Source organism: Eucalyptus grandis, chromosome 2 (assembly GCF_016545825.1).
Source record: "Eucalyptus grandis isolate ANBG69807.140 chromosome 2, ASM1654582v1, whole genome shotgun sequence".
Lineage (NCBI taxonomy): Eukaryota > Viridiplantae > Streptophyta > Magnoliopsida > Myrtales > Myrtaceae > Eucalyptus > Eucalyptus grandis.
Window position 1 is genome coordinate 12,251,005 of NC_052613.1, and position 21,328 is coordinate 12,272,332.

The 21,328-nt window shown below is 38.5% G+C and overlaps 2 protein-coding genes across 13 annotated transcripts; both read left to right on the forward strand.

The window, feature by feature from the left end:
* Positions 1-6,746: 6,746 nt before the first annotated feature.
* On the forward strand, positions 6,747-7,935 carry LOC120290507 (putative disease resistance protein RGA4). Its single transcript, XM_039306784.1, has 3 exons — positions 6,747-7,361; positions 7,638-7,749; positions 7,928-7,935. Exons 1-3 carry the CDS (start codon positions 6,747-6,749, stop codon positions 7,933-7,935), a joined length of 735 nt encoding a protein of 244 aa, XP_039162718.1.
* On the forward strand, positions 7,548-16,474 carry LOC104428429 (putative disease resistance protein At3g14460). 12 transcript variants are annotated; one of them, XM_039306104.1, is made up of 12 exons: positions 7,548-10,391; positions 10,743-10,804; positions 11,272-11,416; positions 11,606-11,692; positions 11,809-11,939; positions 12,128-12,190; positions 12,281-12,409; positions 13,678-13,850; positions 13,952-14,037; positions 14,430-14,550; positions 14,639-14,743; positions 15,684-16,474. In XM_039306104.1, exon 1 carries the CDS (start codon positions 8,151-8,153, stop codon positions 10,344-10,346), a length of 2,196 nt encoding a protein of 731 aa, XP_039162038.1. In that variant the 5' UTR covers positions 7,548-8,150; the 3' UTR covers positions 10,347-10,391; positions 10,743-10,804; positions 11,272-11,416; positions 11,606-11,692; positions 11,809-11,939; positions 12,128-12,190; positions 12,281-12,409; positions 13,678-13,850; positions 13,952-14,037; positions 14,430-14,550; positions 14,639-14,743; positions 15,684-16,474. The 12 variants fall into 12 exon arrangements, with proteins under 12 accessions (XP_039162038.1, XP_039162040.1, XP_039162034.1 ...); XM_039306106.1 differs by lacking the exon at positions 11,809-11,939 and having other exon boundaries at positions 11,259-11,416; XM_039306100.1 differs by lacking the exon at positions 11,809-11,939.
* Positions 16,475-21,328: the final 4,854 nt, after the last annotated feature.

The window sequence follows — 21,328 nt, forward strand, 5'->3', positions numbered from 1 at the left end:
AGAAAGCAAGATCATGCCGGACATGATAGACCCCAACTTGACGTAATACAATGGCTCTCTCTCTCTCTCTCTCTCTCTAGTTGGTTAAACCCTCGAGTAGTTCTATGTCCACACGCATCATATGTTCCGCTCGTGCATATTTAGATTAGATTCTCGATTTTTGTTAATTCTTAGAACCTACAATATCTAAAACATTATTGACAAAAGTATTTGAAATAGTATGGACTGATTTTATGATAACAGTCGTAATACCATACGAGTCTTAAATACTCTTCTTTTCGAATGAAAAATGGTCAACTTTTTGGTTTTCAGCCTTCAATAATTGGCGGATGAAATACAAAATTAATGCATTAGGTCTCCCCGTGGGGGGAGGGGAGGGAGTGGAGGGGGTCCTCGGATGGTCAAGTCCTTCATGCTGTGTTTGATTAAATATGGCGACCAAAAAGGCTAACGCAAGGCCCTCCCAGTTCCATCATTTGTTTTAGCACATATGGGACTGATCTTTGGTCACTATGGGTGAACATGATCTAATGATTGTTCTAGCACATACAAAGCCTCTATGATTCCCCACATCCTTGAGTAAACTGAAGTAATGCGACGGATGAATAAGAGAAACTATCAAATCTCTTAGGACATGAAATGTGGTTGGAACCTTAAAAAATCTCTCCATGACTCTTCAAGTTGAACTGTGACGGGTTTCTATTCTTTACAAAGTAAAATGCAAGAACATAAAACCTCTGAATAGTTAAACTATTTGATAGAGAACAAGAGGAATTGGATTAGTTCAATCCGAAAGACAGATGTAATGGAAAATATGGATAGGATTAGAAGTCTGATACCGATCCCAATGTACAAACAAGGGAGGAGCGGTTTCAGGTTCTTTAGAGGTTCTACCTTAAATCTAGAATCTACTCATTGGGATAGGTTCCTAATTTTTTAGAACCTGAAACCTACCTTATTTGCGCCGGAACCTAAAACCCCTGTTGTTCTGTTGATGATTGGTAAACCCATGACCATTGGAGAGATCTTTTTGGGTCCCTTCTTAGCTTCTTCCTTATACTAATTTCAAGAGAGACATGTAACGTGTGAAACTCTACTATCAATGGAAAGGGAGACATTCACGTAGGGATGGAAGAGGAGGGATGTGAAAAGTGAAATAACAAAGCCAATTTACGTCCTGCAAAGTCTCGGTCTTCCTAGAATCGATTAACATTTCTTTCCCATTATCACTTTCCCGTTTGCTTCACTTTTTACACAAAAAAGTTGATGGTTCCCAATAAAGTCTTGTTCTTCCTAATATGCCAAGAAGTTTGAGTTAAAGCAAAGAGCATTGATTTGATGCACATTACGTCCTTGAGTTAGATTGTTCTCCTTTATCTTCATATCAAGACTTTGAATGTCGTTTGACACAAAGGACCTTTTTTTTTTACCAATGCACGTGATTTTGTTTTCCTTATCAAACAGACAAAACAAGCAGTCTTTGATGACTTGTGGATGCATAACAGAAAATAAGATGCCATTGTTAGGTGTATCCTCAATAATTTAGGTTTCAATCACATTGACAAAGCAGCAATCCTTTCGTACGATTTTGGCCTCTTGATGCACGAGGAGCTGCTAGGAAGGCATATGTTGGCACGAGATGGCTAGCTGCAGAATCTTTGCGACAAGTACCATGTCATGATGGAGATTGACATAACTTCGAGCCTTCGGTTATACCAGCTTCAAATTCATTGTATGATCTAAATTCAAGTCTCAAATTGTTTATGCACGGGCTTCTAATAGTGCATGATTGTGAATTCTTCAAAATCACTACAATTACCATATACACTAAGGCATAATACTATTTCACTTCAAATAATATTAGAGGAAAGGCATAATACTAATTCGTGCGCTACTCAGAATAAGTAGGTTGAATTGTTCTCAAAATTCTAAAATTGTAGGTAATCCAGACCCATTGTGTAGAAAATTTTCCATACCAATTGATTTGGTCTCTCCACTCAAGAAAGAAAAACGAATTTTGCTTTATGAAAGCAAGATCATACAAGACATGCTAGACTCCAACTTGATGAAACACGATGGCTCTCTTCTCTGTCTGTTTGTCTGTCTGTCTGTCTATTTGTCTGTCTCTCTGTGTGGTTAAACCCTTGAGTCGTTCCATGTCCATTACATGTTCCTCTCTTGCATATTTAGATTCTTGACTTTTGTTAATTCTTAGAACCTACGATATCTAAAACAGGATTGATAAAAGTATTTGAAATACTATGGACTAATTTTATGATAACAATCAGTAACACCATATGAGTCTTAAGTGCTCTTCTTTTCAAATGAAAAATGGTGAACATTTTCATTTTCAGCCTTTAATAATTGGCGGATGAAATTAAAATTAGTGCCTTTTTCTTGGGGGGGTGTTTGGTGTTGTCCTCAGAGGATCAAGTCCTTAATGCTATGCTTGATTGGATATGGTGACAAAAAAGGCTAATGCAGGGCCCTCCCAGTTCCATCATTATGTTTTAGCATATGGGACCGATCTTTGGTCACTATCGGTGAACATAGTCCAATAATTGTTTTTGCATATACATAGCCTTCATGATTGCTCCCATCCTTGGGTAAAGTGAAGTCATGGCAAGCATGGATAACAAAACCATGGAATCAATTGAATCATGAAATTTGTTTGCACTCTTGTAAAATCTCTCCGTGACTCTTTAAGTCGAACTAACTTGATTTCTACTCTTTACTTTGTATAATACAAGAAAATAAAAACTTTAAATAATTGAAATATATTTGTTTCATTGAAAACTCAAGATTTAAAAATATTTTCGAAAAAATGATGGATTTATTGCTCACAAAAATGAATGAATCAAAAAAAAAAAAATTCATCATTTACCAAAATAGTTAGGTATAAATTAATGTTGACAATGAAAAATATTTTCCGCTGGTCAATTTTTCTAAATGATATAACTAATCATTTTTCAGAAAATATTTTCCAAATCTTAAGTTTTTTTTTTTTTTTTTTGGAATAAATGCACCCTTAAACTATTTAATTAGATCAAACAAGAGGAATTGGCTCAATTCGATCTGAAAGAGGAACATGATGGAAAATCTGAAAAGGGGCAGTAGTCAGATACAAATCCTAGTGTCTGAACCTCCACAACCATTCCTCTGCAAAGAAAGGCGAAACGTAAGCAAATAAGCAGACCGTTATGGCCACATCTAGGAAGGATCATCTGACCATTCCACACCTCCAAAAATTAAGAAACCTCAACTTACCAAAATAAGTGTAAATAACTTAGAAATGACCATTTGATTGATAAAACTTGTTGATACCTAACTTTTGCCCAAAAGTGTTTTTCATATATTTTTGGAAATTTGGAATAGGTTTTCTTCCCAAAAAATTTTTTTTTATTGGAATTAAAGCATTTTATAAGCATACCAGAATTTCAACAAAAGGATTACCTTTTTTCAAATTTATTCCCCAAATAAAAAAAAAAAAAAAAGAATAGAAAAGGAATGATAAAATGGGAACCTCCGAGAGAAAAAACACACAGGGCAAAATCCATCTTGGTTATCCGGCTCGTTTCCTTAAAGCCACACCGCCTCACTTTTTCTTCATCCACCACCACCACCACCACCATCATCATCAAACTCACGCCCAAAGACTCCACTCATTCAATTCATTTCTTGCATACATATCGATTTTCGCCAGTCACCACCATCTCTAGTCGTCGCTCAATCAATACCATCGTTCGTCGTTGCAAGCAGCGAACCACGCATTGCCGAAGCCGAATACGCACGCGTACACAGTGAACTGCCAAACCTAGCGCTCGTGCTTGCTGGATTGCTGTTGTGGATCTTATCCTGTTCGCCTGGTCGGCTCCAGGAAGTCTACTTGGATAGGTAAAAGACATCTATCTACTTGCTCTCTTTTTCCTTGAACTGATGCAGCAAGTTTAATAGCAAAATTGGGGAAAGTTGATGTCATATACTTGCTGGCCAGATTAAAGTTGCAGCTTGACTGCATAATTCATGGTGATTTGTTGATCTTAATGTTTAGTTGATTTAATGAGGTGATCCATCTGCACGCATAATTGTTTAAGCCAAAATTTGACCTCTATTTTATGATTTTTCATTACATATTAGGATATAATTCATTATATCCATATCAGGACAATTATATTAGAAAACTCAGAATTTTCATGGACAAGCATTATCATGCACATCTAGGCTTTTGGAGTGCATTATTATTAATTCTCTTTTTGCACGTTCCCTTTCATAAATCACATGCTATAATTTGGGAAATCTAGGAAAATCATATCTTGCTTATTAATAAATTTAGATTGCATCTTCATTAAAAAAAAAAAAAAAACAAAACGAAACAAAAATGTGAAGTGGAACTCCCACGAGTCACGAAGAGTATTTTCACCCCATTCCTGCATTTTTTTTTCTTTATCAGTTTTTTGCTGTTTTTTGTATTTAGTTTTTCTTTTTGCTCTTTTTCCATTTATTAAACTTATATTCTGAAAAGATAAATGGAAATCTAGACACAATTCCAATAGACAAGTACAATAGAGATTAATGAATGACTAATCACGATGTGATTAAAAATGACAAAACTTGGACTAAAATTATAGTTTGTTAATTTGAGCAAGAGAAACAATAATCAGTGCCAATTGTCAATCACGCAAAAAAAGAAAAAATCGGCACCCACGTAATGCGTGGAAAGTCTACTAGTAATGTAAAAGAGACATTCGCATGGGAACGGAAGAGGAGAGATTTGAAAAGTGAAGAAATAAATCCAATTTGCATCTCCGTAAGTCTCGGTCTTTCTGGATTTTATTAAATTTTCTTTCCAATCAGCTCTTTACCAATTTTGCTTCACTTCCACGACAAAAAAGTTCATGATACGCCCTGAAGTTCTGGTCTTCTCGAGTTTATGATTTATTTACACGAGCGAGTATATGATCGTGGAAGCTACAAATGTGCGGGGATAATCTCTAAATATTACAGAACAACCACTTGTGAAAGAAAAAGTTGCAGCAAGATGGGCGAAAATATCTGCTGAAAGGTGATGAGTTAGTAACCGATGATGGGGAATCGCCTAGAAAGATCATGGTCCATTGAACTCGATTTTCCTGTTCATTGGTGTGATGAATAAAGTATAATTTTTAGTAGATTATACATTGTCATTTGGAGATTTGTGACTTGTTCACTATTTGCATAGTAAAATAAAGCAAGTTGCTTAATGAATTAGTCGGTGTGCTTGACCCTTTTTCTTATTAAGCCCAAAGCACGTGTTTCCATTCTTCTTAATGGACAGATAAAGTTAATTGTATTTGATGACATGTATATGTATAACAGAAAATAAGATGCAATTATTGGGTGAATCCTCAATATGTTATGTTTCAAAAGCATTTATTTTACTAAGTTGCACAAATATGTTTATTTGCCGATCCTATTAATTTGGTCAACTTCATTCATCGCCAAACAAGAAAAAAGGGATAAGCACACCGACTAATCCATCAAGCAAGTTGCTTTCTCTCACTCTACCCATTACACTAATGAACTTGATAATCGTGTTCAAACGACCGCGATTCTCCTATCAAGGCGATTCTCGATTATCGACCACTACCTTAGCACCCTTCAACAAATCATTGTTGCCCATCTTGATGTGAATCTTTAGCATAGTAATTGCCATGTAAAAGAATTCATCAATCTCACATTCACCAATAAAGCAAACAAAGACATTGAAATCATAAGGTTACTAAGAATATGCAGATGCTAAAAAAGCCAACAAAACACTCGTGAGGGATAACACTTATGATGAAAATATGCAAACACTTTAAGTTGGTCATATTAAGACTCTGTTTTGGATGGCCAAAAGTAAAGGTCTGACAGTCAAAAAGTCTTGATTTGAAGAATAAGGAGAGCAATTGACGTAACAAGCACTTGTGGACAAATAGTATTTTATGTTGTTTGATTTGTCTTTGATGTGCATCCCTTGAAAGTTTGGGTCTTTTTTAAAATATTTTTCCTAGGTCATCGTCTTGGTCTTCCTAGACTTCATAGTTTTTCCTCTCCATTAGCTCATTTTCACTTTGTTTCACCATAAAACCTTTATTGTTCTTTACAGTAACTGATTCACCTATGGCCATTGGAGAGATTGTTTTGGGTTCCTTTTTGGCTTCATCCTTTCAGTCCTATTCGACAAGTTGACTTCATCCGCATTAAGTTGTGCACAACGAGATGGAATCAACACCGTCTCGCTTGAGGAGTGGAAGGATATGCTGGTAACAATCAATGCCGTGTTGGCTGATGCAGAGAACAAGCAACTTAGTGGTAACCATCAAGTGAAGCTATGGCTGGACAGGGTTAAGGACTTGGCCTATGACATGGAAGACTTGCTCGATGAGTTTGCGATAAAAGCTGCTCAAATTGAGTTACAGGTAGAATCTCGCACAAGTAGAAGTATATTGAAGTCCCTTTTCTTTGGCCAACCACACTCGCTTGTGTCTAAAACCAAGATACAAGAGATCAATGGCAGGTTGGTAACGATTGTCACCGGAAAGGCTAATCTAAGCTTGAGAGAGAATGTTACGGACATATCCAACTTCACCGGTAAAAGGGATCCAACCACTTCTCTACCCGAGTCACGCTTTTTGGCGGGAGGAGGAAGAAGCACAAATACTTGAACTATTGATAAATGATGTGCAAAATTCTAATGCCATGCTAGAATAATCCCCATAGTTGGGATGGGCGGTATTGGAAAGACGGCCTTGGCTCAGCGGCTATATAATGATGCCGGAGTGAATAGATGTTTCAAAAGGAAAGCATGGGTTTGTGTTTCGGATGTTTTTGATGTTTTTGACATAACCAAGAATATTTTCCACTATATCACTGGGTTGTCATGGCAGGACGAAGATCTTAACGGGCTTCAAGTTAAGTTGAGGGACAATCTATCTAGGAAGAAGTTTCTTGTGGTTTTAGACGATATCTGGAATGACAAGTACGAAAGGTGGACTGCCATCTTGAAGCCATTTGAAGCAGGGGCTAGGGGAAGCAAGATCATTATCACAACTCGCAACCGTTCTGTTGCTTCCATAACAAAAACGTTGCCATATTGTTTGAAGGAATTGTCCCCTGAAAATTGCACAAACTTATTAGCCTTTCATGCTCTTGGAGAAATAAACTTTGAGAGCCACCCGAAATTTGAAAAAATATGCAAGAAAATAGCTGAAAGATGTAAAGGTTTACCTTTGGTAGCGAAGATGTTGGGTGGTGCCCTACGTAGTATAACAAATCCTGATGAATGGGAAGATATCTTAAACAACATAATAAGGGATAATGCAATGGTAGAGAATGATGAGGTTCTCCCTATTTTGACATTAAGCTATGTCCATCTTCCTTCTTATTTGAAGAGATGTTTTTCTTATTGTGCAATATTTCCTAAGGATTATGAAATTGAGAGGGATGAGCTCGTACTCTTATGGATAGCAGAGGGATTTTTAGATGGACAAAAGAAAATAAAAATAAGTTGAAATTAGGACGGAATTACTTTGATGAGTTAGTATCTAGATCATTTCTTCAACAATCAAGTGTTGACGCATCTAAGTTTTCAATGCATGATCTATTGAATGATTTAGCAAAGTCAATTGAGGGTGGGATATGCTTTAGCTTTGGGGAGTCTCAGCTGGCAATTAATGAAGATGATGCATCTCTTGGAAGAGCTCGTTATGCATCATTCATCTTGTCAAGGTTTGTTACATCAAAATGCTTAAGGGCATATCATGGAATGAAGGTATTAAGAAGTTTAATTCTAGTGTGTGTTGGATCTATGTGAGGGATTAAATAGATTATGTATTTCCAACAAGGTGTTGCATGACTTGCTAACAAACTTGAAGTATTTGAGGGTGTTTTCATTATGTCATTGTAGAATTGTAGAGGTACCGAATTGTGTTGGTGGATTAAAACATCTTCGATATCTCAATTTCTCGTACACTAACATCCAAAGATTACCTGAGTCAATTGGCGACTTGTGCAAATTACAAGCTTTGATCTTAAGAGGTTGTCATCAGCTTTCAAAGTTGCCTCATGGTATCACAAAGTTAGTTAGCTTACAATTTCTTGATATTAGAGATACAAAAAGTCTAAAAGAGATGCCATTGGGTATCAATAATTTGGAGAATCTTACTATCTTGTCCAAGTTTGTGGTAGGAACAAAGAAAGGGCTACAGTTAAAGGAGTTAGAGAACTTGTTGCATCTTCAAGGCGAATTATGCATATCAGAATTGCAAAATGTGAAAGAAGTTAGAGATTGTGTTGATGCTAAGTTGTTAGGAAAGGAAGGCCTAAGCAACTTATTCTTGCAATGGGATAAAGATTTCGGAAATCTTTGGAACGATAAGCACTATTTTCAGGTGCTTAATTTTTTGCAACCTCACACAAATCTTGAAAATCTCACTATCTTGTACTATGGTGGTGCAAAATTCCCACCATGGTTAAATCATCCATCCTATTCAAAGATAGTGTCTTTGTGCTTGCAGAGTTGTCCTAATGTCACATCGTTGCCCTCACTTGGACAGCTACCTTCACTGAGAGAATTATCTTTTGAAGGTCTCGATGCAGTAAGTATAATAGGTTCTGAATTTTATGGAGGTAAAAAGCCTTTTTCGTCCTTAACCACTTTGAAGTTCAAAGAGATGTTGGCATGGAAGGATTGGTCTCCTTATGCCAGGGCCCCAAAAGAAGAAGTCCCATTCTCTTGTCTTGAGCATCTTGTTGTCCGGGGATGTCCTTCGTTGGTCGGGACATTGCCTTGTCAACTTGATCATCTTATAAAGCTTGAAATTCATTCATGCCAACAATTGAATAACTCAACCAGTGAGTTATGTCTTCCATCTCTCGAAGAGTTACACCTTGAGGATTGTAGTAAGGAGATCTTGAAGAGCTTGTTCAAGCTAACTTCTTTGACAATTCTCAAAATTAACAAACTCATAGAGCTTGTTTCCTTTGATCATCGGTTTATGAGTTGCTTGGGCAAGCTAAGGAAGCTTCATATAGGACTGTGTGACAAGCTAACATGCTTGTGGCAAGATGGAGATGAAACACAAAATCTCACTTGCCTCCAGGAATTAGTAATAAAAAATTGTCCTCAATTCACATCTTTTGTGGCAGGAGACGGAGAGATAGAGCTACCCTGTAATCTTGAAAGGATGGAATTGGTGGATTGCACAAGTCTAGAAAAGCTTCCAAGTAAGATGCACCCACTTAAACATTTGGTGATTAAGAATTGTCCAAAAATCATGGCTCTAAACATTCCTCAAGGTGACCTGAGCAGCAATAATTCGATTTCTCAACTTGAATCTCTTAAGATACATCATTATGATTCTCCAATATCCTTTTCATTTGCCAAGGGTAGACTTGCTCCTCTGAAGGCACTTCATATAGACAATTGTGAGGGAGTGGAGTCGTTGGAAGGGATTGCCGTAGAATCGCTTGAAACAATGACAATTGGAAAATGTCAAAATCTGGGAAGCTTACCACAATGCCTTCACATGCTCTCCTATCTCACTCGATTGAATATTCATAATTGTCCAGCACTGGAGATAGAGGACCTCCCTCCCCTTCCTGCAACCCTCTCGAGTCTTGATCTTAATAATTGTTCTAAGATAAAGTCTATTGCCAACTGTAACATTGCCAAGTGTAACAATCTCACTGAATTGTTAATATGGGAATGTCTGGTATTGGAGATAGAGGACTTCCCACCCCTTCCCATCACCCTGCAGAGTCTTGAACTTTGGGATTGTCCGATGATAAAGTCCCTGCCAAATAAGTGGCATCATCTTACGTCCCTCCAAAAGCTAATAATTTTCTATTGCCAAAATATCAAATGCTTCCCCAAAGGAGGTCTGCCTCCCAAATTGCGAGTCCTTGGAATTACGAGGCTCGTGGGTCTGAAGCAGCCAGTGAGAGAGTGGGGCTTACCCCTGCTCACATCTCTCGAGAGTCTGGCCGTTGCGTTTAACATGGAAGGGGAGGGAGAGAAGGAGTGGTTTCCTTTGGAGGATAAGGATGCTTGGAGTCTCTTTCCTTCCTCTCTAACCTATCTTTGGATATATGATTTGAGAAACACGGAAAGACTATCGAGCGGTCTCCGCAACCATCTCTCCTCTCTCCAGTGGTTATCGATTAGAGATTGCCCCAAGTTGAGGTACTTCCCAGAGGATGGCTTCCCTCCCTCCCTCCAACGATTGTGGATACATAGATGCGAGATTCTAAAAGAGCGATGCGTAAAACTCACTGGCGACTATTGGCCCCTCATCCAAGAGATCCCTGACGTTGACATCCGGTGAATTGATTCGTGCATCTACACTACAGTGAGTTTTCTTAGGGTTCGAGTAAGTTATTTTTGGTTTTGAAGGCATCCTTTTCCATTCTACTTTCTCAATTCGATGCTCAATACGAACCGATGTTTGGGTGGGGGATTGCGTTGGGTTGGATTGGCTCTGTTTCGTTGGACGATGAACTGTAGGATGAAACGCTCACAAAGTGCTGCCTCTTGCTATGTTGACGACATATCCTCATTTATGCTCGATGCCCAAACCATTTGTGAATGAAATCGCACCATCACGAAGAATCGTAGCATTCCACAATCATAGTCCTCTGCATTTTCAGCGTCTATTGTCTGTTCTCTTCCCAACATCTTTTTTCTTGGGCCCTTAAGCTCATTCACTCTGGTTGTTTTGCAGATACCATTGTGATCTTGCATTGGCAGAATCTCTTGGAAGGATCACGTGCGAACGCTGCTAAGGTAGGGCTAATGCTGTTGGTGTCATTGTCTTGCTTCATTTTTTTTTCTTTTGCAATTTATCAATAAAGGAAGAAGCAATTAAATATATTTGTTGCACTTTGCTATGTTCTGAATTTTCCTTCGTGAATATGATCTAAATAAGAACAAATCTTTTCAAAATCTAAAAGGATGATTAGTTTTGTGAAGAAAATGGATGCGAAGTTTTTTTTTCATTTTATGGATTTCTTAAGAAAAGGAACCTTCTTCTTCCTTTTTTATGATGATTCTTTGTAGTATTAAACAGTCAATTTGGGATAAAATTCCGAGGCAGCTCATGGCTCCAAGCTTTCACGTGACAGCATTGATATTCCATAAATCGCTTTCTGGTTGGGTCTTGAATTCTGGTGGTTTAGGAACTATTGCTCACAGCTTGCTAGAAATTTTTAGCAAATACACTTATAGTTGTTGGGTTGAGATTGTTATGATAGGCTGCCTACCTGCGGGTTTCCATCATCAGCGGTGACCATGTGGCATTCTTCCCAAAAGGAGTTCCAGAACAAAATGTTCGAGCTGACATGGGTTCCTTTGGAGTAACTGGAAATCTTGTGATTCAACCAATTTGTATCTTGCTTGGTATATCTCCTCTCTCTGTGCTAGTGTTGCATGCATAAATTTTTTGTTGAAGCAATGTTCTTATGACATTGTGAAGCTCTATTAAAAGTTAGATAATTTGTAATCTGAATTGTGGTTCACTGTGTACTTTCTCCAAGGCTTTTTGGATGTTATTGCACATATAACATGGTGCTTTGACCACATAAATAGGTGGTTAGAAAAAGCAAAGTTGCATTTGCCAAGATAACTTTCAAGCAACCTCACATAGTTTTGCTTGACGACCCATCCTATCATTTGGTAAGTTCTACTCATATTTCTCCATTTTATGACTTTGATTACTTTTTCAGTTAGCTTGTTATTGTTCTTGCACTAATTGAACTTGTCGGAATCTGGTTTTTACATTAAAAATATAGTAGAACCAAATGGTGGCCATAGCTGCTGGTAGCCCTCGTCATCATACATCTAGCAAATAATGGAACAGACACCAATCTAATTGTTCCAATGTGGAAAATATTCAGAGTAGAGCAATCTACAATACCAAATGGTACTGATCTTTATGCCTATAGGCAGTATTGCGCTTTACATACAAATATGTGGACCCCTTTTTGTTTGTAAATCCGATCTTTAAGTTTTGCTTTAATGACCAGTGACTAAAGAATTATCTTTGTAAATTGTTAGTTTCTTGTCTAATGATTAGTGTTTTTGTTTTTGTTTTCCTATCCACACCTGTAGGATTTGGATGTGGCTGAGGCGCTCATTCAAGGTCTGGTCTTGTTCCAAGGATTAATTTTGATGGTGAGATTGATTTCCTTGTCAAAATACTTCAATTTGACCAATGATGGATCATTTCACAGCTAATAGCCCTCTTTTCACCTTGATTTGCAGGTTGGTCATGATGAGCATCTAATAGCTAGAAGTTTGGATGAGGTCTGGGTGGTTTCACAAGGCAAGGTGGCACCTCTCCATGGGAATTTCTAGGACTATAGGAATGTACTCCTATTTTTATTGAATCAGGTGAATCTAGTTATTACCATCCACTAAGAGTGGTTCAGTGGGTTCACATTACCTCACAAAACAAAAAATGAGGCTTAGCTACATAGAGAAAGCAAAAAAGGATGAAGAGAGGATTGCTGCTGATATACAGGACGGACTCACAGTTACACCAGCCCTCATTTGTCATTTATACTTGACAAGGGCTTGTGGAACAATGAGTCTAAGTTTTTGACAGCATACAGTATCATTTGCAATAGCTTAAGAACTGAGTTGTGATTGTAATCTTGGTATAATTTATGATTCTTTGCACATTTTGTTATAGCAATAGGTTCATTTGTTGTGCCCTCGGAAGTTTGATGCTCTATTGCCACCGAAGTCGGTTTTCTCATGCACACTAAAATGATTTAATCATTTGCAAAAGAATATTTTAGCACAAGAAATTATTTTGTAAGACAAATCTATTTTGTGAGAAAGCTATATCAATATATTTTCCCCATTTTCACTATTTGGCACTATTTTGGAGAATTAATTATGAAAATATTATCATGGCCAACAAAACCCATTCTTAGGATGTAGGCAAGCTCTACCACTGAAAGTCAAAGAGTGACATTTGAGCGGGATTTCTTGTTGGGTTGGATCAGCTCTGTTTCGTTGGACAATAAACTTTAGGTCGAAATTCACTCAGTGCTGCCTCTTGCTATATTGATGGCATATCTTCAACTCTACTTGATGCTTAAACAAACTGTGAAGAAAGATGCACTATCACGAAGAATTATAGCGTTCCACAATCATATGTCTTTGCATTTTCAGCGTTTCTTGTATGTTCTCTTCCCACCATCTTTTTCTTGTGTCCTAGCTCATTCATTGTTTTTTTTTTCAATGGTTTTCTTTAGAATCGAGAACACTTTTTTATTTTTTTATTTTTATTGATGATGATCCTTTGTAGTATTAAGCAATCTATTTGGGACACATTTCTGGGGCAACTTATTGCTCCAAGCTTTTAATACAACTCCATCATGATAGCATTGATATTCCATAGATCACCATTCTGTTTGTGTTTACAGCTTGCTAGAAATTTTTAGCCTATATACTCGTGCTTATTTGGTTGAGATTGTAACGATATGTTGTCTGCCTTTGTGTTTGCATTATTAGCAGTGACCTCTGGGGCAAATCTATTCAAGTCTTTAAAGTATTGGTTGTTTGCATTTACTCCATCGCGGAATATGATTTTGTTATACATTATGTCGTTTTATCTGCAAATGCCTTCTTATGTAGCATTCTTCTTGCAGGGATTTTCGATCGAAAAGCTTCGAGCTCACTTGTGTTCCTTTGGTGTAATTGGACATCTTGCACTTCAACCAATGTATACCTTTATGATACATTGCCTCCCTCTACGCTACCGTTGCATATGTAAATTATTTTTGAAGCAATTGTTTTATGACATTGTGAAGCCCTAATAGAGGTTAGTCAATTTGCAATCTCAAGTGTAGTTCACTATGTACTCCTCTGAGGCTTTTTGGATGTTATTGCACATGTAACATGGTGCTTTGACCATATAAATAGGTGCTCAGAAAGGCAGAGTTGCATTTGCCAAGATAACTTTGAAAAAGCCTCACATAGTTTTGCTTGATGAGCCATCCAATCATCTGGTAAGTCTGCTCTTTTTGTCCACTTTATGACTTCAAATACTTTTCAGTTAGCCTATTGTTGTTCTTGTACTAATTTGAACTTATCGGAATCTAATGTTACATTGAAAATACAAGAGAATCAATTAGTGATAACAACTATAGAGAGCCTCTGTTATGTCATCATATATCTAACTTATAATGGAACAGAAACCAATCTAATCATTTCAACTTGGAAAATATTTGGAATTGAATAGTTAGCCTGATCAGTTTTTTCGTATTGGACTAATCTGTAATACCAAAGAGTTCTGATATCTGTGCCTGTAGTTTGTATTGGGCTCTATTTATAAATGTGGTCTTTAAACTCTGCTTTAATGAGTAGTGACTACTAAAGAATTATCTTTGTAAATTGTTAGTTTCTTGTCCAAGGATGAGTGAGTGCAACTCTGTTGTTTTGCCTATCCACAACTGGAGGATTTGGATGTGGCTGAGGTGCTCATTCAAGGTCCGGTCTTGTTCTAAGGAGCAATTGAGATGGTGAGATTGATTTTGTTGTCAAAATACTTCAATTTGACCAACCATGGATCATTTTCACAGCTAATAGCCCTCCTTTCACCTTGAGTAGCTTAGTCACGATAAGCATCTAATGGCTGGAAGGTCAGATGAGGTCTAGGTGATTCCACAAGGCAAGGTGGCACCTATCCATGGGAATTTTCAGGACAATAGGAAGGTACTCCAATTTTTGTTATATCAAGTGAATCTAGTTATTAGCATCAACTAAGAGTGGTTCATTGGGTTCCCATTACCTTACAAAACTGAAAATGAGGCTTAGCTACATAGAGAAAGCCAAAAAAGATGAAGAGAGGATTGCTGCTAATGTATAGGATAGACTCACTATTACCCTGGCCCGCGTTTGTCATACATACTTGATAAGGGCTCGTGGAAGGATGAATTGAAGTTTTGACATTAAGTGTGCAGTATCATTCGCAATAGCTTAAGAACTGGTTGGGACTGTATTCCTGGTATAATGTATGCTTTCTTGCACATTTTGTTCTAGCAATAGGTTCATTTGTTGTGCCCCTAGAAGTTTGACACTCTGTCGCCGTGGAAGTCAGCTTTCCCATACATAGTAAAATGATTTAATCATTTGCAAAAGAATCTTTTTAGCATGGTAAATTATTTTGCAAGACAATCTATTTTTGTATGAATATATTTTTCCTATTTTCATTCTTTGCACTATTCTGGAGAATTAATTATGAAAATATTATCACGGTCAACAAAACTTTATATTCAACTCTAAGTACATAATTGCGTTGACTAATTATAATGTAGGCCTTGCATAGTAAAAAAAAATACCATAATGAAATTCCATATAAATATCTGGATTTGTTAGATAATATCCTTTTACCATGTTCAGATCATCATTGAAAATAAGAAGCTTTCTTTCTTCCAACTGCTACGGTGCAGATGGACAAACGGAATTGAAAACAAAGGTTTGAGTAAGCGAATGTGACAGCTAAATTTTGAATGAGCCCTGCAGGTCAAAACATGTTAGTAAACTGGTTGTCTGGTCAAAGATTAAATTTCATTTTTCTTTTATTCAAACACCCACTCCACTCCATCTCTTGACGACATTTTTAGCGGTCCTACATATTATACTTCCTGTGCAGGATAGGGAACGGGAGGGAGGATCAATAGCAGTGGCTACCCTCTGGATGTTTCTTTGAGGACTTGCGTCTGCTATGAGATATTCTGGTTCCGAGAAGATCGTCACTTAGCACCACTCATGATTCTTTGAGGACTTGCGTCTGCTATTGATCCTCCTTGAAGTGGGCAAGCCCCACCACATTTACCCCCATCGAGGTGCTGAAGGTCCAGAACCATTCACACGTGACAAGATACACGCACTACCATTGCAAATGGTTTCAATCTCGTGAGCTCACATGTTGAAGATATACCTTGAATTCAGGCAAATGAAGGGAATTTGATCCAAAACGGAAATGTGCTACTATGGCTTCCATGATATACAATATTGAGGAATACTGTTACATGAGTTCTATTATTGGACACTTCTGTTACATTGCAAAGTTATTGCCTGCTATATGAGGTTTTTGCCATGACAATCATTTCCATGTTGAGGAGCGAAACTGTTTTTCTACTTCTTCATCGTCAGACCCTGCTTGAGACACTGTCTCACGAATTGCTTTTAGCAGAGACTTTTGATCTGGAGCTGCTAGGAATTGAGCTTGATGATGACATTTGTGGAGGAAAAATTGAGGTTGTCCTGGTAGTCTCTGGCTTTGGCCGAGTAGGATCTGCAGCGAACCATACCTGCTTCTTCATTTGCGAATTGAGGGACAAATTTTGCCCACCATTTAATTTTTTTAGTTGTCTTTCGAGAATAGGACACTCACGGTCTACTGGACAAAATCTAAGATGCGAACAATTATGTTTAGGTCTGAAAATATCTGACGTGAAGATGAAGAGGCTCTTGAAAAGGCTTAATTGTTACAGAAAATCATTTCTCCGTGTATGGAGCTTGATTCTCTTAATTGTTACAGAAAATATTTTCTCCGTGTATGGAGCTTGATTCTTCTTATTTAGAGACTTGACATTTTTGGCTTGGTGTTTTATTAGGATCCTTGACATTGGTTATGAGTAATTTCAATAAAGTTTGTATAAACGACAATGAACTCTTAAAAAAGTTTTGGTTATAAGATGATGATTTGCAATATAATGAATATCCGGAGGGATGTCACCCTGCATTATTTTATGATTGATCTTTGAAAAGGTCTTCTGGTATTCTGTTTGTTTTGAGAGAAACATTTTAATAGAAAAAATGTTTTCATTTTTCGCTATTTAGTATGATAAAAAAAAAAAAAAAAAAAAAAGCCGGTCAAAGGAACTTACTTTAGTCAATCAGAAAATCAAATAAATTTTTTTTTTTAATTTAAAAAGTTGAGTACGATAATAGTATGGAGGAATATCTACACGGGAAAAGAGGTGTGACGGTGTCGTTCTGCTGCGGTCCTTCATCCACCACATATTTCAAAAATACAAAACCAAGAAATTAGCGACTAGCAATCGTTTTTATGATATATTCAGAAAGTTTGGCACAAAATTGTAAGATGAAGGGGAAAAAGAGCAGTCCCTCTAATTTGCTGGTACAATATAGTGGTGTTTTCTTGATTTAGATTGTTCGGATCACCACTCAAATGATTTTCATTTTAGTTATTACACAGATTTTCTTTTGATTGATTAGTTTGACACCATTTTTTTTTTTTGGTCGAAAGTTTGACGCCTTATTGATTTGGGCTCCTTTTGTGTAACTGGATTTTTTGGGTTCAACCAATGCATACCTTGTCTGATATATCTCCCCCTTTCTACTGCCGTTACATATAATTTTGTTTCTCTGATAACTTTTATAGTTGTTTATTATGATGAAAGATAATTTTAATTAATTGTTCCTTTTTGGACTTTTAAAATTTTGTTATGTTCATCTCGCGCCATATGTTGTTCTTCTTGTTGAAGAGTCTCCGATACAAATGACAGCATGATTCAAATTGTGTTGATTGATAATGATGGCGATTAGCGAAAGCCAGGGAATTAAAGAAAAATCTGGGGCTTTTACTTTCTTTTTCAATACATATTTTTTTTTTATCTTTTGGGACTGAATAATTTTGGAGTTGGTCATTAATAGAAGCAAGAAATTCCCAACTAGCACCAAGATGAAAAAAAAAAATGCCAACTTTCTCACATTTTGTATGACAGGACAAAAATTTTCTTATCTGGAAAAAAAAAAAAGGGGGGGGGGGGGAAGTATAGATTGTCCATTGAAAATTAGTCTTTTCAATTAATTGGCTCCTTGAAATTTATTTTATGTCATTACACGGTATACTTTGGCAACAGGCATCAATTTACCCAGACTCCTTTGGAATGGTGTCTTTATAGATTTAGAATGTTGAATGATACGATATGTGGATCGCGAGCCCAATAGAATTAGACTTGAATAAAGTATTTTGTATCATAAGCATACAAAGTAATAGCACAAAAACAATGTGCAGCCTAGCAGGAAATTCTCAACTAGTAATATCGCATCTGCATTCAGGCGTAACTCTTCCAGTTCCTTCCATGGCGAAATGCTTTCTGAGTCCCACCGATAGCTCTGCGATTCCGGTCTCAATTCGTCTTGAATTTACTTTATTCAGATGAAGTTTCTCAATTTAAACTGGTGCCAATCGTAGCAAAAAGCCTCCCTTGACGACTTCATTATCGTTCGTTGTTGTCACTACCTCCACCTTCGGTTTCTATCACTTTCGTTCTCCGACGGAGGAGAATAGTCGTGACTGAAACTAAGATAGAACTCGGATTCTTCGCTTCGAGCTCTTCATCATTCGGTTACTGCTACAATATTGAAGATAAGTTCTCTCTCATTCTCTGGATTTCATTTTTCATTTCAAGCAACAGCATTGATTCTCGGCCCTTTTCTGAATCTCCAGTGGCTTCCTTATTGACTTTCCTTCACCATCGCCCTCGAACACCGTTGGCACACACCGGTCGTCGCCATCCGAAGCTCTGTTCGCCCCTGTTCTCGGTCATCGTTGCTGAAGTGCTCGAACTGCAGTCAGCATGTCTCTCTTGACGATTCCAGTTCACAAAGCTGCTTCAACGATCACCTTACTAAGGTCCGATCATGAATAGAATAGCCACCGGTAATCATCCTCTATCCAATCGAATCACATATGCTCTGTTTCCTGGTGTTCTACGTACAAACCACTGCCTGGGTAAAAATCAATCATGACTGAGCCTGTGTTACTGTTTTGAACTTGCTACGTTGCTTTGTGATGATCTCGTTCACATACATGTACCGTATTGACATGCATATTTGATTTTCATATCTGATTTTGTAGTGCGTGCTTGATCTGAGACATTTTACAGTATGTTTGTCGACTTACTTTTGTCAAATCTCAACATGTTGTGCTGATCAAACGCTTTATAGAAGCTGCGCTTGGATTTGCTGCAACCAGCTTATACACGACCGATAATATTTAGCTCATTGATATGGTGTTGGGTTTGTTTAATTACTTTTCTCTGCTAAATCCTACCAGCGAGATGTTTCCCGTGTGTATGCCATTTTACAACTGAACATCTCAATGGATTACAAAGTATATAATGGTTGTAGTTTGTCTGCCTCTGCGTCTGTTGATCATGTGGCCACGGGAAATCCACTCTTACAGATTCAAGCAGTATGCAGAAAGCTTCACTGTACTTTTGATATCAGCAAAGGTGGCCACTGTAAACTCGATGAAAGTGCTCCCAGAAGCCCCGATAAAACCAAGTAATGATCTTCTTCGGTAACCAGAAAGTGGGACGGAGTTGCAGCAACGACCATCTAGTTCGTGAATAATACCCCTAGAAATGAAAAATAGATACAAGAATCTTCTCAAGTATTAAGGAAAGTAAAGAGGCATAAAAACTATCAGAGGGAAAGGTCACGAGTTTCTATCTTCAGACTGCTGGAACATACAAATTAGGGGTGAGCATGGTTCCCGGGTAACCGGAAACCGGGAACCGAACCGGAGGAGGGTCCGGTTCGGTTCCCGGTTCTAAAGAGACCGGTTCCGGTTCCCGGTTCCCTTTTTCTGGGAACCGAACCGGAACCGGTCATAATTCCAAAAAAATAACCCGAACTTTTCCCCCGCAAGATTTCCCCCTCTGCGGATTCTTCCCCCCCTTTCCCTTTCTTCTCTCTCTCTCTCTTTTCTTTTCTCCCATTTTCCCTCGTCACGTCACTTCCTGCCCCCCCAACTTTTCTTTTCTTCTCTCTCTCTCTCTCTTCCCTTTCCCCCTCTCTCGGCCGAAACCCTACCCCTTCTTCTTCTTCTTCTTCTTCTTCTTCTTTTCTTCTTCCTCCTCCTCTTGCCGCCGCCGCTGCTTAACCCACCACCACACCGCCGCCCCCCACGCCCTACTCACCACCACCTCTTGGCCACCGAACCACCACCACCCACCCCTCGTCCGACAAGCCATCTCGCCGTCCGACAAGCCATCTCGCCGTCCGACAAGCCGGTCCGCCGAGGCCACTCGCCCGAACCCTCGTCGCTCGATGCCGCTCTCTCGTGCTCTACCCGTCGCCGAGGCCGCTTGCTCGAACCCTCGCTGCTCGACGCCGCTCTCTCGTGCTATGCCCGTCGCCGAGGCCGCTCGCCCGAACCCTCGCCGACGCGCCTCTCTCCTCCCGTTCTCTGCCCGTCGCCGAGGCCGCTTTGCCCGTCGCCAACGCCTCTTGCCCTCGAGGCCGCCGCCGACGCTGCAGCCACGCCGCCGCCGCTCGCGCCGGTCGGCTGGACTCGTTATCACGAAGCCTAAGGGTCCCCGTTCGAAACATTGCGATTTGCCTTATCTTGAATTCGGCATTTGCCAGGATCAATCAAGGTACGGTCCTCATCTAATCTCGCTTTCCGTCGATCTTAAGGCGACGCTTTTAGCGCGCGTCGATGTCGTTCTTCTTGTTGATGATAATGGAGGCGTGCTGAGGATGAATGTTCTGTTCTTGTTGATGATAATGGAGGCGTGCTGGGGATGAATGTTCTGTTCTTGGTGTATGTTGTTCTTCTTGTTAATGATAATGGAGGCGTGCTGAGGATGAATGTTTTGTTCTTGGTGAATGTGATCTGGGTGCTTTGTGTGCACGGTGCTTTGTGATCTGGGTGCTTTGGAGTGAATATTCACCATGTTGAAAGTTGCTGGCGAGTGTAGATTTGATGCTAAAGAAATCTGAAGGACCAAATTGATGTTTTGCTGAAGTAAATTAGAACATTCTGGTGCTGTGTTTTGAATCTTTTATTCAAACATGTTTCAACTTTACTCCAGTTACTTGATCTGCTGTCGAATGTCGTTCGTACATAGCATGGTAAATGTCTATATTATTATACTCTATTTATAATCTACATTCTTCGAAACCACTAAACTCCCGTTGATCTTGCAGAGACAGAACACATTTTCACTGCTAGAGAGAGCGATTGGGGTTTCACATCCTTTATTCTTACCTGTTGCTCGGTTATTTACCATGACTTTGACCATTGGTTTAGCTTTGCATGTTAATTATCCTGGTTGAAGTTTATGGTAAGGATTCTTTCCCGACTGAAGTTTTTTCACATTTCAGAAACTATCGTGTTAAGAGATAACTTCAAAGACTCTAAGATGAAGTTCTTGAAATTTGACACCAATGGCTTTGAGAAGATGTTATTCAGCGGCTTTGCATGTCAAAGGAGACAAAGATTGTGCTTACATCATTCTACCGCCCCAATCTACG